Raw genomic sequence first — 16,876 nt, 5'->3', positions numbered from 1 at the left:
ATACACAACTACCAAAGGCCAGAGGCTCCTGATTTGGGACAAGCGCAAAATGCAAAAATACATTTATTGACATGCTAGCTCCAGATCTCAATTAAACTGATTAAAAGATTATGTCTTCATCATTGACATATCAAGCACAATCCCTCCCGTTAGAGGTTTAGTATCATACCATCATAAAAATATATGAACATAACCCATATCATGCCAACAATTGGTTTTAGAATTTATTTCCGATGCAAACACCCTATGAGTGAATCAATATAAATACCAAAATATGCCCCATTAGTGACCTGACAACAGTATCGTAACTATATCCCTCTAAATAAGTCTGTTGAAAGGTTTGGTTAGCTTTTGAGGTAAATGCCGACATGCTTGTGCTTTGTAAAGAATATTATCATAAAAGATTGGATGTGAAATACCTGAACGTATAAGATGTCTGCATGTTAATCACCCCTTATTTTTGAAGGTTTGGTGCGCTTGTTTTAACATATCACGTGTCATTCGAAATACCTTTACCTCGAGGTTTTGAAGTTATATATTGAATTTTTCAGGAGGAAATATTATAATAAATGACCTTTTTTAGTAGTTACTATCAGGCCATCGAGCTTTCGCTTAAATTCTATCACATTCGTTTCTTTTTTATAAAAAAATTGAAATTTTCAAACATTGCTGAGTTCATTAGGTAACCTGTAATTGTATACAGTAGAAGCTCAAACCCCATTACAATATAACTATGAACGTCCGACTTCTATTTAGACCGTTATTGTACCAAATGACTACAATACGTAAAAGGAGAATGTTTATATTGAACGTTCATGTCATGTCTTATCTCTTGGACATTCTTCTCAAGTCTACTTCGTGACAGGAAAGGACAAGGTAAGACTTGCTATCTTGGAAGATTTTTATTAAATCAATTAGCATTTTCATCATTATTACTTTTCTTCGTTGTTGTCTTTAACGAATATAACGCAATATAATATCATTTCAAATTTGCATATGCATTTGACTATCTGACTTTTACATTTTGACGACACTTTGTAAATATGTTGAAAAATACAAATTTCAAATCAATTGGAAGTCTTAGTATAAACTTTTAAAAGGACTTATCGGATTTTCTTTATAAAAACGTTGTTTACAGGAAAGAAATATTTCCCTAATGTTTCACAGTTCCTTTATTCACGCCAAGTTGTAATAGTTTATCGTTTAATTGCTTTTATATTGTTTCTTCTACCAATGTGAGAACGCATGTTATGCGTTTTAATGGTATAAGGACCTGCAATACCAAGACGGAAGTCCTGGATAATCATAGGTCTGTTTTAATTTTCTTTGGAATTTCAACTAAAGATGAAGAACTGGATTTTTCATCACTGTATTGGATACTTAAATTACATAATTGTTCTTATAAACAACCTTATATTGATGCGTCTTCAAAGTAATCCATAAAACTTCTTCCTAAATTACTTAGTATTCATATATATTATCCCATCAATCAAATTTAAAGCCGTGATTCAAAAATATTGTGAATCCAGCTATTCTAGATGTGGTGTGAATCAGATGTGATGACTAAATATTTCCACAGATCTGCGACGGTATATAAAACCTTAGACTCTATCATCTATCAAAAGTTTGACTTTTCTACACGTCTCACAAGAATTCCTGATTCCAAAATAAAACACAAAATGAAAGAGCTGGTCCTGCTTGTTTCATTAAAAGAAGAGCCAACGCAGATGCATGTATCTTTTCTTAGAAATGAATTAAACAAATAATTATCTTTACTGAAATTATCAAAATTTTCTTTGAATTATATGAGACTGGCTTACAAGTAAGAGGTTACGTTAGCTATAAAACAATATTGAAACTATCAGTTTCTACATAAGGACCAATTCAGGATCTTGACAGTTGTTTTCCATTCGTTTGATAAAAAGAAAAAAAATACTGAACTCTCAGGAAAGTTCAAAAAGGAAATTTCCTAAGCAAATAGCAAATCAAAATCTGAAACACAACAACGAATGGACAACAACTGACATATTCCTGACTTGGTACAGGCATTTTCTTAGGTAGAAAATTTTGGATTGAACCTGGTTTGATAGCTCGCTTAAAGTCTCACTTGTATGACAGTCGCATCAAATTCCTTTAAATTGACAACGATGCGTGAACAAAACAAACAGACACAATGTGTGTTTGAGCTTTTCAAATGACCATTTTATAAGGGACTTTCCATTTTGAATTTTACCTGGAGTTGTTATTTTTCGTGATTGACGATATATATATTACTTATAGAGGACATGTTTTGTTTTTATTCGAGCGTCACTGATGAGTCTTTTGTAGACGAAACGCGCGTTCAGCGAAATACAAAATTTCAATCCAGATATCTATGATGAATTTATTTCCAACAAACAATCGGTTTTCACATCGGCACCAACTATGAGTTCTTCTTAGCCACTTTCCCCGTTATTAATTTGTGGCTGAATTCATGCAGTAGATTTTTGTGAAAAAGAAAGGTTTTGTATCTAAGTCCTTAAATTGAACTTTCCGTAATAAAAATGATTTCCTTTCATTAACTTACACACTATTTGGCGACTATTTTGAACGTATCGATCCCATCGAAGATACTTGTACAGTTCTGTTATTCTCATATTTTGGCTTAAATCCAGAAATTTACAATGAGTTTAGCTTTAGAACATAAATGTACTAGAAAAAAAGAGGAGTTTAGCTGCTCGATTTCGAACTTTCCGTAGGTTTCCAGCATCGCCTGCTTATAGGGTATAAGTCTCACAGTTGATATGATATTCCGAGCTTCCGGTTTCCTATCATGATTTACGTGAAAGAGAATTGTTGTTCACAGAAAGCTTTAAACAAAGAGTTTCAAGTAGTAAAGTTCAAAAATTCCAGCGAAACATTTACGGACGGTATAATGAATTGGTTGACCAATATGAAATATCTGTTTCACAGACGAAGGAAATGGATATGTTCCTGTTCGTATGCCCACAATGTCTTCCTTCTTCCCGAATGTGATACCACATTAGATTTATCTACAAGTGGGTACTTACATGAGAAACACAACGGGTTCCATCTGTGGAGCAGATTCTACTCACCCTTCGCGGGAGAATCTGATTTCACCTCCGGTTTTTGATGGGGCTCGTGGGTCTCCATTTTTGCTCTTTGACTTTATTTTTGTGTTGCATCTTGTTATTTGTATTAGGTGTTATTTTTTGTTGTTCTTCTTCTTTTGTCAGACTTGTCGGTTTATATCTAACTAATAAGTTTGAATGTCACTTTGATGTCCTTTGTTTCTCTCTTTTTCATCAAGAGCAAACAAGCCAAGAAAAACACATGTAAATAAATGAAAAGATAGATTAAAATTTGAGAACGTTACAATCGATGAGAAGAAACCAAAAAGTTTAAACATCACAGGATCTCAACTGTGCATGAATAATTTCTATAAAACATTTTTATTGTCGTTTCTGTACTTTTCTTGTAGTTCTTTTTTTTTTTTTTTTTTTTTTTTTTTATCTAAGACACTATATCAATTTAAAGGTTCGGTAAACTGTTATATTTTGTTCAAATTTAAACATATTTACTTTTCATAGTAAGGGAGATAACTCTGTTTTCTTATGTTTTTGAAAAACTCTAATGAATAATATAAAATCACAGATAGAGGAAACATCTGCAAATGAATGCATGTATGAAGGCATAAATAAGTAAAATATATCTTTTAAGTGTTAGCTTTGGAAAAAGTAAATACAATATCAATATTCTTTAATCCTGAGAGAGATATTAGATTATCAGTAATATATATAATGTTAGAACTATTTGGGATTTATTTTTACTTTTTCAGAACACAAAATGAACTTTGCTAGTTTTGGTGAGTTTTTATTGATATATCCTGCGATAACAGGTCGGACAGGTTAAAAGGGTATTTGTAAACTAAACTCGATTACGACCAAAGAACAATAGTTTGGTGACAACACATATAGTTTTAAGTTTTATTCTGATTATATAATATTTTGAAAATTTATATTCCTCTAAATTGGCAAACGATGTTAATCCAGAAGAATTACTAAAACTGTTATACACCGGCATTAAATGCATGAAAATAATTGTTAATAGATAATGATTTGATAAATGTTTGATTATATATTCAGGACGAGACTTATTGGGTCTGCCGGGATATAAGGCAGGACATTTTCCTTCCACTGGAAGATTATGATTTGTTAGAAAATGACAAAATAAATGCCATCAAACATACAACCTTCAACTTTCGTTGCAAAGGTTTTTTTTTTACTTCCGCACGTCACTTAGATATCATTACATCATTTTGATTGGTCGTAGCCAGCCATGGACTGGCAATTTCATTATACATCCCAAACAATCAACGGACGTTCATTTGTATCTAAGATTTTATCAACGGATCTAAGAAATATAGTTGATATATTTCTACTCCTTGGTCAACTTTTGGATCATTTAGAAAATGTTAAAGAAAGATTTAAAGAAGAACGAAATAAGGAGAAATTTAATATCGAACATTTATGCCATTTACAAACAAGAATTGTACAGGGGGTTATCGTACATGTGAGAATGTGAGGTTCGATTTTGCCATTTGAAAAATGTTTTAGTAATTAATTCTGCATTTCTGTGGATATAGAAGAAATTGAGTCTATGTTATTATCACAAATGCATATCAATTTTCACGATTTTAACAAACGGAGAGAGACAGAGATGTATATTTGATATAAAAGTAATTACCATACTAAATGTAAAACTATATAAATCAAGGTAAAATCACTTTTATTGTATTTTAGGAATAATTCTTGTGTTATTGCCTTCGGTTTTTGGTAAGTATCTTTTCATTTATAAATCTATTATTTAACATTGACATATAAGCGGGAAGGTTGGCTGGCCATAAAACTATTTTCAACCCATCCTTTTTTAAGCCTCTTGAATATGGCAGTTGATATCAAGTAGTCCATTTCTGTAGTCGGCGTTTGTTTTTGTTGCACTTCATTGTTTCTGATGTTCCGTTCTTTTATCTCTTATAGTTGATATGTTTCCCTCAGCTTGTTTAATTTGTAACTTGGATTTTATTTCTCTCCATCGATTTGTGACTTTTACTCTCTTTTTTTTTGCAATATACTACTGTTGTTCTTATTTGTTGCTTTTATTTGTTGGTTCTTGTTGTTGCTTATTCCTCTTTCCTTTCTATTGTATTAATTAGCTGTAGCCAAATAACATAATTTGGTTACACACCTCATTAAAGAAAATTACATTTATAAGTGACACGTAACCGTCTACAGAATTGTGAGATAATGGCGGCGAAAATATAACATTAAGTGCTTGTGTATCAATTAACTATTGTTCGAAAAGTATCGTAAGATATAAAAATATACAAGGCCATAGTTAACAAAAGTAGAACACAAACAACAAGGAATAATACATGACACAGTAAACTTTTGACACAATTCTATCCTAGCGTACATTTAATAGAGCATGTTAACTCGGGTGTCTTGGTAGGGTTAGCGGTCAGCCTCATCGATCAAATGTACAAATGATGCTTAGTTCTAACAATTGGATACAAGCAATTGTAGGACGCCGTATGGATTGTAAAAAACTTTTATTTGTTTATTATGTTATTAGTTGTTTTGACAGATATTATTGAAAGTATACAGGATGTAATTTGCCATTTACACGTTGATTATATTTGTATTATAAGTTATATTATATTTGAGTAAGATTATTGTAATGTTTTTCAAAGATACTTTCACAATCTCGAATGTATACGATGTTATATCCATTCTCCTTCCATTAGTTTATATATATATATTCATAGACATAGTGGATTGGGAAACAAGTTGTTACAACTTATGTTTATCCTTTTCCACTTTACTGGTGCGAGTGTTGCCATGTAGCGGCATTAGCCTGCTCTTTTTCAAAATCTACAAGGGTGTCTTTAACGTACATGAGATATTCCTCTCTCTTAACACGGGCCAGCCATTTATCGTCCTCTTCCGATGGGTTATGATCGTTTCTCAAGAGCATATCCGTAAATGGTGTTAAGGGAGAGCTGAAAGTTCAGTCCCTGAAAATTGTTTCCCCGCCTCGGGGATTGAACCAGGAACCTTTGTATTTATAGTCCGATACGCTAACATTTAATTATCAAGTGGCACGCAACAATCAGCAGGACTATGACAATATGGCTTTTGAAAAGATTGCGAAAAGGAAGAGTTGAGGAAATATGATGCATCGATATTCCTTCTTTAGATTAAAGTGCATCTGATTTGTATAGACCACTCAACAAGTATTTTTGATAACTTGGATATCCGCCTTTTCTTAATCTTTTATATATATACCAACTTATAATATAATTTTATACGATGCATGTTTTTTTATCATGTATTTTAAATGAATCCCCATTACGTCTTCGTATTAATTGAATTTCAAATTATCAATTTCCTCCTGTGGGAATAGGTAACAGAACCAAAGATTGAAACAAAATAAGTCAATGTGATAAAATCTTAAATTACACCAAAACACATCCCATTAAATAACACCTTTTTTCAATTTCTTCTTGATTTAAGTTTCTTAAATGTGGAAGATTCTTTAGTATTGGGTATTTTTTATGTTACAAATGATCGTTTTTAATTAGACGGAGCAGTGACACAAATTGATATTTCCATGTAAAATTATTTTGGAGAAACGGCAGACAAGACCATGCTGAAAATGCTAAAAGAAAGAGACCCTCCACTCTATAATAGCCATGGTGTTGTCAGGTTTTTTTTCGAACTATGAGTTTGATGTCCTCTGGTATTCTTCGCCCCTCTTATTTTATTTGCATGATGAAAAAATTCTGGTTTGTGTTTACAGCATTAAGATGTCTGAAATGTAACGAGAAGAGCACAGTTAACCTTTGTACCGATATTGTGACGTGTGATGATATCACTGAGGTAAGTCATGTGATTAAAGAGATATTAGGATATACATTATCAATTAACAAAGCACGAATCAAACAACAAAATTCAACTACATACTGCCTTCAAAAATAAAATAGTGTCTATACACCAAACTCATCATAGATAACAGGCTACAGATTGTGTACGTCAGACGCGTGCTTCGTCTACAATAGACTCATCATAGATAACAGGCTACAGATTGTGTACGTCAGACGCGTGCTTCGTCTACAATAGACTCATCATAGATAACAGGCTACAGATTGTGTACGTCAGACGCGTGCTTCGTCTACAATAGACTCATCATAGATAACAGGCTACAGATTGTGTACGTCAGACGCGTGCAACGTCTACAATAGACTCATCATAGATAACAGGCTACAGATTGTGTACGTCAGACGCGTGCTTCGTCTACAATAGACTCATCATAGATAACAGGCTACAGATTGTGTACGTCAGACGCGTGCTTCGTCTACAATAGACTCATCATAGATAACAGGCTACAGATTGTGTACGTCAGACGCGTGCTTCGTCTACAATAGACTCATCATAGATAACAGGCTACAGATTGTGTACGTCAGACGCGTGCTTCGTCTACAATAGACTCATCATAGATAACAGGCTACAGATTGTGTACGTCAGACGCGTGCTTCGTCTACAATAGACTCATCAGTGAAGCTCGAATAAGAAAAGAAAAAATCAAATAAAGAACAAATCTCTAAATATATAGAAAGTCTAAAAATGTTAAGAACTGATTTACTAGACATTGTCATGATTTTCCAAATAACACAAACATAAAGATGTTACATAAGACAACGACTGAAGTGGGTCCGTGTCTTGGCTCCAGTTAATGCATTTTAATCATTTATTAGATTCTTGTTATATCACAACAAGCTCACACTCGGCTGTTTAACCGAAGTTTATAATACAACAATTATGTTAATGAAAAAATTTTGACAAGGACACTATGTGATCATAATTATACATTTGTAAAATCATAAGCAACTTTCATATTAAAAAAGCCTACACAACCTAAAAACTTACCTGCTCCTAAGATCATCCCTGTTTCTTAAGGTGTTCTTGTTGTTCAGCCTTCGGCTTTCTTTGGTGTATGCTGTCTTCGTCAGATTTTGGCGTTGTCTGTTTGTTTTGTGATTTTATAAATGCCTTTGGTATATTCTACCTCCCCCTTTTGTCTAATTCGAACTCACAACAACAAACTTTATGAAATAGTTAGGTCTTGGGTAGAGGAAGCATATTTGTCGTAACATGAAATGTGTATCGTATTACACGATTGTTAGACAGAATACATTCATAACACTTTTTTTTCTTGATGAGTTATCTATATATACCATATAATGGGTTTCCTTATCGAACAGAATACGCATTTACCAATATTCTTATTCTTTATCCATGACGGTCTTTTTGCCTAAAAAGATAAGAACTTTAGTTGGTGTTCTTTGTTTTGTTTTTTTTAGTTTTTTTTTAATAATTCCATGAACTCGAAACCATAAGGAAAATTATAATAATAATATATGATTTATTCAAACCATGCCACCAGTTAACATCTATCAAAACACATCATATATAAGATTCAGTACAAAAAATTATATGTATCTAACCATAATTTATTTACTCTATCAGACATAATTCAATAGATGTTTGACTCCAAACAGCTTATATATCTTGACAATCATATTGTCAAGATCAATACAACTTTTAATATATGATTATATTTTTCATTGAAAGGAATGTTATCTAGAGAAAGTGACAACTGCGAATTTACAACTTGTATTTAATGGTGGTTGTAGGTCTAAGCAGGTATGTTTTGCTAGTTGAAGTCGTTACTTGGTAAATTAATGCTAATTTAAAGTTTGACAAGGTGAGGTAATATGTAACAGTTGTAATGAAACATGTTCCTCGATATAGTACTGCTGACATATATCATCTATATATATGCTTACGACAGTTTAAAGATCGACCTAAGACTCTTATGAATACTGCATTACGTGTAAATTTGCGGTGGTAAAATTTACTGTCTATACTTTGAGGAGGTAAAGTATTATTCATACCTTTGAGGACGTAGCGTAAACTGGTTATATTTCTGACGGGGTAACGTATGACGGTTATACTTCTGAGGACATAGCACATGCTGGTTATAATTCTGAAGAGGAACTGTATGCCGATTGTATCTATAAGGAGGTCATGTATGTTTTTATACATCTGGAGAAGTTACTTATGCTTTTTATTCCTTTGATTACGTAACATATGCTGCGCATGAGTTTGAGGCGGAAACGTATGCTGGTTATACTTCAGACGGAGTAACGTATGCTGGTTATACTTCAGACGGAGTAACGTATGCTGGTTATACTTCTGAGGACGTAACGTGTTCTAGTTATTTTTCTTAGGAGGACATCTATATTGGTTATACTTTTGAGGGGGTGACGTATGCTGTTATTTTTTAAAGAGGTAACGTATTCTGGTTATGCTTTCCAGGAGGTGACGTAATCCGATTGTACTTCCTTGGAGGTTACAAATTCTTAACGTGCTTCTAAGGAGGTAACATATGCTAATTAAACTTCTGAGTTGTTACTGTATGCTGGATATTCTTCTTATTACGTAACGTATGCCTCTTAAACCCTGATGTGATAGAGGATACAGGTTGAACCTCTGATGAGCTTGAGTGTTCTGATTTTCGGTCTCGTTTCGACGTAACAGTTGGTTAACCCTTGCTTTTTAAACTGCAGAAGAGGTAACACTTACTGTTTATAGGTCTCGGGTTCTATTTATTCTAAATGTTGGTCTGGATTTCAATATACAATATGTATAGGTCAAAACCGTAATACATTCGGGTTGAAAGTCTTCATCGTAACGTATTCTGGGTATATCTTGTAAGAAACGTACTCTAGTTATATGTGTAGAACGTAATGTGTGCTGGCTATAGTTCTCGGAAGTTATTTATTATATGTTTTAAGTTAACGTTAGCTGGTTATAGGTCTATCACGATAGAAATGTCCCTTTATCTAGGTGTATCTCCTTGACTGATTTTATCGTGATCTTAACTTTAAAATCAAAGTAAGTTGCTTGATGTTGCATACCAAATGATCTTTGTGACCAATTATAGAATAGAAATGGCTTCAGACAACTCTTTATTATCCTTAAGGTGTTTCCTATTGTCCGCATCATGGACGAACTCATGGGAAACTACTAGAATATATGAATCTGAGTAACTAAGAAGCTTACTTATTCACATCTTAATTGTTTAGTCTTTAAGGATAGTTTTCTAATATGAGATCACATCAGATTTCCTATCTTATCTGATTGCTTATGTTGATCAATGCTTTTTAAAAAAAAACCTCAAGAATGCAAACATTTTTCAAACGAATTTTACACTGCATGTATAAGGACAATATATCTCCACTTTTGTAGGCGTGAACGCTATTACAACCTTTTGGCATTGGACATTTCCTTATTCTAAATTTGTATTGGTCAACGGTTTAACATCCAAATTAACTAAAGGAATACACAACAAATTTTCAATTTTATATAGAATGCATTTATTAGTATGATACATTTACACTCATAGGTTTGTACCTTACTGCAATCTCTTGGCTTTGGAAAGAAGCGAGCGACCAGTTGCAGCAAGTGTTGTAATGCAGACCAGTGTAATGCTAATCTTTGCCAGGAAAGTATGTAATATTTAATGACAATTTAATAGTTAATAAAGGGGTGTAAATTACCGAGACAAAAACCATTGGCATGAATCCATGATGAAAGGTGTTTATATTTATGGTTTATTGAATTTTAAAAAAACGTGTACTTTGTGCATATATGTGTGATGCGTCATATGCGTTATATTAAAATATACTTTTTCACTTTTTTGGTCTTTCGAAAATGTTGTTTGTGTTGTATTTAGACCCTTCTAAAACGAAATTTGTTTTACATCCACACGTATAACAATTGCTGTTTTTATCCAACGCAATCATAGGTTTGAACGTAGTTTTTAATTTAGAACCGTTTATATTTTTTCGTTTGGGCTTGTACCATATTTTCCCTCTGGTTTATATGATCAGTTCATCCTATTTTGACACTCTAAATTTAAGAGTCTATCCTTAATTTAAGTAAGTTATATGGCCTTCAAATACCGTTTCGATCCCCAACATCACTGAAGAGACATTTATTGTCGAAATCCGGATCTGGTGTACAAAATATTTTTGACACCTCATGTTTGTGGTATAACATCTTTGCCGCAAGTTTATTGTTTTATGTTTAGTATTAAAATGATATAAAGATCCATTTTGTTGCATATTGTGATCAATTTACATGTATTATGCAATCGCTAATGGCAGTCAGCAGGGTTAAAGAACATGTTGTTCGACCTGTTAGTCAAATGCGTTTTGTTAAAATTACCTTTTTCACTTTTTTGGTTTTTTGGAAAGTTTTGTTTGTGCTGTATTTTGACCCTTCTACAACCAATAGCCAAATTTATGCTGCGAAAACAAAGAACAGCAATACGCGTTTTTGTTTTATATATAAGTAGTTGCTGTTTTATATATAAGTAAAACTTTAGCATTCTGTATACTTTCATCTTCTTGTACCCTTCATGTGTATGTCTTCATTGCATGACATAACTGTTTATCGTTGAATAATGAATTACCATAATATAATGTTTTTTTTTGTCATGGCAACCTATTGTCTCGCGCTCTTTGTGAAGCAGCTTTCTGTGAAAATACTATTATTGTCAAGGTTCGAAAATAATAACTATGAGATAATATCATTATTCGTTTTAATAGATTTGGCTCCTGCTGATCACTGTTGTGATCAAAGTGGTCTTACTCGTTTTTCGGACTGCACACATTTTCTTCAATGTCAGGATGACGAGGTATGTACCTGTTTTGGTTATGGGATGAAATCTCATTGACAATCACACCAAGTTTCATAATTTTATTGCCATCAGAAAAATATACTTTAAATAATAATTAGAAACAAGATCTAAGATTTTGAGGGAGCAAAAGGCTCGTAAATTTGATACAAAGATGTACAAAGAGTTTCTCGGTTTTTACATATTCCCCATTTCAATTCTCAGCTTTACAGTTAGTTCAAAAACAAATATAGTGCAAAGTGACGGAGTAGGGATCTTTAGTACTGAAATGTATACGATAACCCATACTTTACGTAACCACTGATGCGTAGTTGACCAGAATTTTAATATAAAATAGTTCAATTTCACAGAAGTGAGGTTTAAAAATTGTATTTTGAATCTTTTTTTTTTTTTTTATTTTTTTAAGTGAAACAATATTGCTTGTAATATGTGATGCTTGGTTTACATTGATAGGCGTGTCATATGATACTTTGTTTACATTGGCAGACTGTCATATGATAAATTGTTTGCATTGATAGGCGTGTCATATGATACTTTGTTTACATTGACAGACGTGTCATATGATACTTTGTTTACATTAATATTCGTTTCACATGATACTTTGTTTACATTAAAAGTCGTTTCAAATTGTTCTTTGTTTCACATTGATAGGCGCATCGTATGCTGCTTGGTTTACATTGATAGGTGTGACATATTGGTACTTTGTTTACATTGACAGACGTGTCATATGATAATATTTTTGCATTGATAGGCGTGTCATATGATACTTTGTTTACATTGACAGACGTGTCATATGATAATATTTTTGCATTGATAGACGTGTCATATGATACTTTGTTTACATTGACAGACGTGTCATATTGGTACTTGGTTTACATTGATAGGTGTGACATATTGGTACTTTGTTTACATTGACAGACGTGTCATATGATAATATTTTTGCATTGATAGGCGTGTCATATGATACTTTGTTTACATTAAAAGTCGTTTCATATGATGCTTGGCTTACATTGATAGGCGTGTCATACGATACTTCGTTTACATTTACAGACTTGTAATATGATAATTTGTTTACATTGATAGGCGTGGTATCATATGATACATTGTTTACATTAATAGGCGTGTAGCTTGAAATCGTTCCTCAGGAATCAACGTATAGTGCACGATCTCGGATGTGAGAAACGAACGGTAAGTATTCTGGATATCTGGAACTAAATATAATTTAATAGTTTGTACATGTATTCTAAACAAAATTGAGAAAAACCTGTACATACCAGTAGTCAGTTATCTGATTACATGTTTTCTAAACTTGTACATACTTAGTAATCTGCGGACGTGTACTCTGAAAAGGACAAAGTTCGTTCAAATTCCGTATAAAAGGCGGGAGACACCAAAGGGACATTCGGAACGTTTTTGTCGAAATGAAACTGGCAACATCTTGGCAAAAAATAAATACGATGACAATAAGAAAAACAGGTCTACAAAACACTACATAGAAAACAAAAGGATACCTCGATGGTTACACATGTCACAGATCGTGTATGTCTTTTGAAATAAAGGAGAAACATGTACATTATTGCTCTTAACACTTTTCATATAACATTTCATAATTTTGAATACATTTCTACAGACAATCGTAGAATAAGCAAAGTAGCGGTATTACCAGCTGTATGATAACTAAATCCTTTACAAAAAAATATTGGAAATTATAAATACAGAATAGTAGTCGATCGTTTTGGTAAGCAGTGCGTTTTTTACTGTAGAAATACCAAATTGATTTTAGCTCTTTTTGTCATAGTATAAGCCAACTGTATATTAAAATCAAGCAGTTGATGTGCTTCTAACAAGAGGAGGTTACAAAGGGAAAACAAGACAGGAAAGATTTGTCATACTTTCAGTAATGAATTGTTTCATTTATTGTAGGCATGCTTGAAAGGGGGTGATAATTTTAATTTTGGGGAAGTGATCGTGCCACCTCAAACAAAGAAAGATCAATTGCCTGACGATATGATGCTATGTCAGGCTTGCTGTAGAGGAGATCAATGTAATGTCCAGTATGCAACATGTAGTGCTATGCTTTATAGTAAGTACCAACATATAAAAACGTGTTGAGCTATGCTTTATAGTAAGTCCTACCATATAAAACATGTGGAGAAATGCTTCATAGTAAGTCCTACCATATAAAACATGTGGTGCTATGCTTCATAGTAAGTCCTACCATATAAAACATGTGGTGATATGCTTTATAGTAAGTCCAACCATATAAAACATGTGGTGATATGCTTCATATTAGGTCCTACCATATAAAACATGTGGTGATATGCTTCATAGTAAGTCCTAACATATAAAACATGTAGTGATATGCTTCATATTAGGTCCTACCATATAAAACATGTGGTGCTATGCTTTATAGTAAGTCCTACCATATAAAATATGTGGTGATATGCTTCATAGTAAGTCCTACCATATAAAATATGTGGTGATATGCTTCATATTAGGTCCTACCATATAAATTATGTGGTGCTATGCTTCATAGTAAGTCCTACCATATAAAACATGTGGTGCTATGCTTCATAGTCAGTTCTACCATATAAAACATGTAGTGATATGCTTCATATTAGGTCCTACCATATAAAATATGTGGTGATATGCTTCATATTAGGTCCTACCATATAAATCATGTGGTGATATGATTCATATTAGGTCCTACCATATAAAACATGTGGTGATATGCTTCATAATATGAGGCAGGCATTACCTGTAGATGGGGACGAAGTCTGTATGAATTATTTTTTTGTAACTTAAATATTTGTTTAAAAAAAAAAGAAACGGAAATACCGTAACGTTCCGATTTTGGTTCTGTTGTTGGGGATTTAGTTGTGACGTTATTTGAATTATGACGTCATATGCAATGTAAACGAAGAAACGTTATCATCAGGTAACGTTTTTTCATATCAAGGAATTATTAAAAATGAAATTGGTATTGCGCGTTCCTTCCTATTTTATACTAGACTGATAAATATATATATTTACTCAAAGTTTCATACAAACGAGACCGGAAAAAGGAAGTACATTGTACATTTCTGCGCAGGTCCGGGATTTCAAAACACGACAAAAAAAATTTGAACGATTTTGAGTTCATTAGTACAATGAAAAATTCGGGAAATTTTCCCGTATTTTTTTTATTGAATTTTCTACCGTTATTGGGAACTCCGTCCCCATATTAAGTCCTACCATATAAAACCTGTGGTGATATGTTTCATAGTAAGTCCTACCATATAAAATATGTGGTGATATGCTTCATATTAGGTCCTACCATATAAAACATGTGGTGATATGCTTCATAGTAAGTCCTAACATATAAAACATGTAGTGATATGCTTCATATTAGGTCCTACCATATAAAAACATGTGGTGCTATGCTTTATAGTAAGTCCAACCATATAAAATATGTGGTGATATGCTTCATAGTAAGTCCTACCATATAAAACATGTGGTGATATGCTTCATATTAGGTCCTACCATATAAATTATGTGGTGCTATGCTTCATAGTAAGTTTTACCATATAAAACATGTGGTGCTATGCTTCATAGTCAGTTCTACCATATAAAACATGTAGTGATATGCTTCATATTAGGTCCTACCATATAAAATATGTGGTGATATGCTTCATATTAGGTCCTACCATATAAATCATGTGGTGATATGATTCATATTAGGTCCTACCATATAAAACATGTGGTGATATGCTTCATAATATGAGGCAGGCATTACCTGTAGATGGGGACGAAGTCTGTATGAATTATTTTTTTGTAACTTAAATATTTGTTTTAAAAAAAAAGAAACGAAAATACCGTAACGTTCCGATTTTGGTTCTGTTGTTGGGGATTTAGTTGTGACGTTATTTGAATTATGACGTCATATGCAATGTAAACGAAGAAACGTTATCATCAGGTAACGTTTTTTCATATCAAGGAATTATTAAAAATGAAATTGGTATTGCGCGTTCCTTCCTATTTTATACTAGACTGATAAATATATATATTTACTCAAAGTTTCATACAAACGAGACCGGAAAAAGGAAGTACATTGTACATTTCTGCGCAGGTCCGGGATTTCAAAACACGACAAAAAAAATTTGAACGATTTTAAGTTCATTAGTACAATGAAAAATTCGGGAAATTTTCCCGTATTTTTTTTTATTGAATTTTCTACTGTTATTGGGGACTCCGTCCCCATATTAAGTCCTACCATATAAAACCTGTGGTGATATGTTTCATAGTAAGTCCTACCATATAAAATATGTGGTGATATGCTTCATAGTAAGTCCTACCATATAAAACATGTGGTGATATGCTTCATAGTAAGTCCTAACATATAAACATGTGGCGCTTTGCTTCATAGTAAGTCCTACCATATAAAACTTGTGAAGCAATGCTTCATAGTAAGTCCTACAATATAAAACATGTGGTGCTATGCTATATAGTAAGTATCAACATATAGAAACAGGTGGCACTATGCTATAAAGTAAGTTTTAACATATTAAAACATGTGACTCTTGGGTCCGTGTAACACTTATCAATTCATATTTTAAAAAGTTGTCAGATTTTAGATATTTGAAATTTTGATCAAAGTTTTAAACTTTCAAAATTCCAAATTGTTGATTTTTTTTAAATATTAAAATTTTCACCAAATAGTAAAACTTTTAAAACTCTAAATGACGTTTTAATATTTGATAGTTTAGATATTTTATCAAATTTTAAAAGTACTAAACTTAACGTGCAGTTTTGATTATTTCGGGTTTTGAAAGTTTGATTTTTTAAATTTTTAATAAAATATCAAAAATAGAAAAGGGGTAAATAGAGTAGTACCTGTAAGCTACGGAACGGAATAAAAGCAAAACGAAAACTTCAGAACTATTTGATTTTCCCAGCGCCCATTATTTAGAAGTAACAGAAGTATGGCAGGGTTGAGTATAAAATTGAGAATGGAAATGGTGAATGTGTCAAAGAGACAACAACCCTACCATAGAGAAGACAACAGCAGAAT

At 32.6% G+C, this 16,876-nt stretch overlaps 1 protein-coding gene across 1 annotated transcript in view; it reads left to right on the top strand.

Moving 5' to 3' along the window:
* The first annotated feature begins 800 nt into the window (after positions 1 to 800).
* The window catches only part of LOC139489314 (uncharacterized), a 37,565-nt gene continuing 21,489 nt past the window's right edge, over positions 801 to 16,876 (top strand). Inside the window, exons 1-9 of the mRNA XM_071275598.1 lie at positions 801 to 876; positions 3,839 to 3,865; positions 4,803 to 4,835; positions 6,862 to 6,941; positions 8,694 to 8,765; positions 10,531 to 10,633; positions 11,738 to 11,826; positions 12,946 to 13,014; positions 13,750 to 13,909. Coding sequence (XP_071131699.1) covers positions 816 to 876; positions 3,839 to 3,865; positions 4,803 to 4,835; positions 6,862 to 6,941; positions 8,694 to 8,765; positions 10,531 to 10,633; positions 11,738 to 11,826; positions 12,946 to 13,014; positions 13,750 to 13,909 — 694 coding nt within the window. The 5' untranslated portion in view covers positions 801 to 815. The remainder of the gene's footprint in view (positions 877 to 3,838; positions 3,866 to 4,802; positions 4,836 to 6,861; positions 6,942 to 8,693; positions 8,766 to 10,530; positions 10,634 to 11,737; positions 11,827 to 12,945; positions 13,015 to 13,749; positions 13,910 to 16,876) is intronic.

The sequence above is a fragment of the Mytilus edulis genome, chromosome 9, assembly GCF_963676685.1.
Source record: "Mytilus edulis chromosome 9, xbMytEdul2.2, whole genome shotgun sequence".
Taxonomy (NCBI): Eukaryota; Metazoa; Mollusca; class Bivalvia; order Mytilida; family Mytilidae; genus Mytilus; species Mytilus edulis.
Note: the sequence above shows the minus strand (reverse complement) of the source record. Positions and strands in the feature narration are given on the sequence as shown.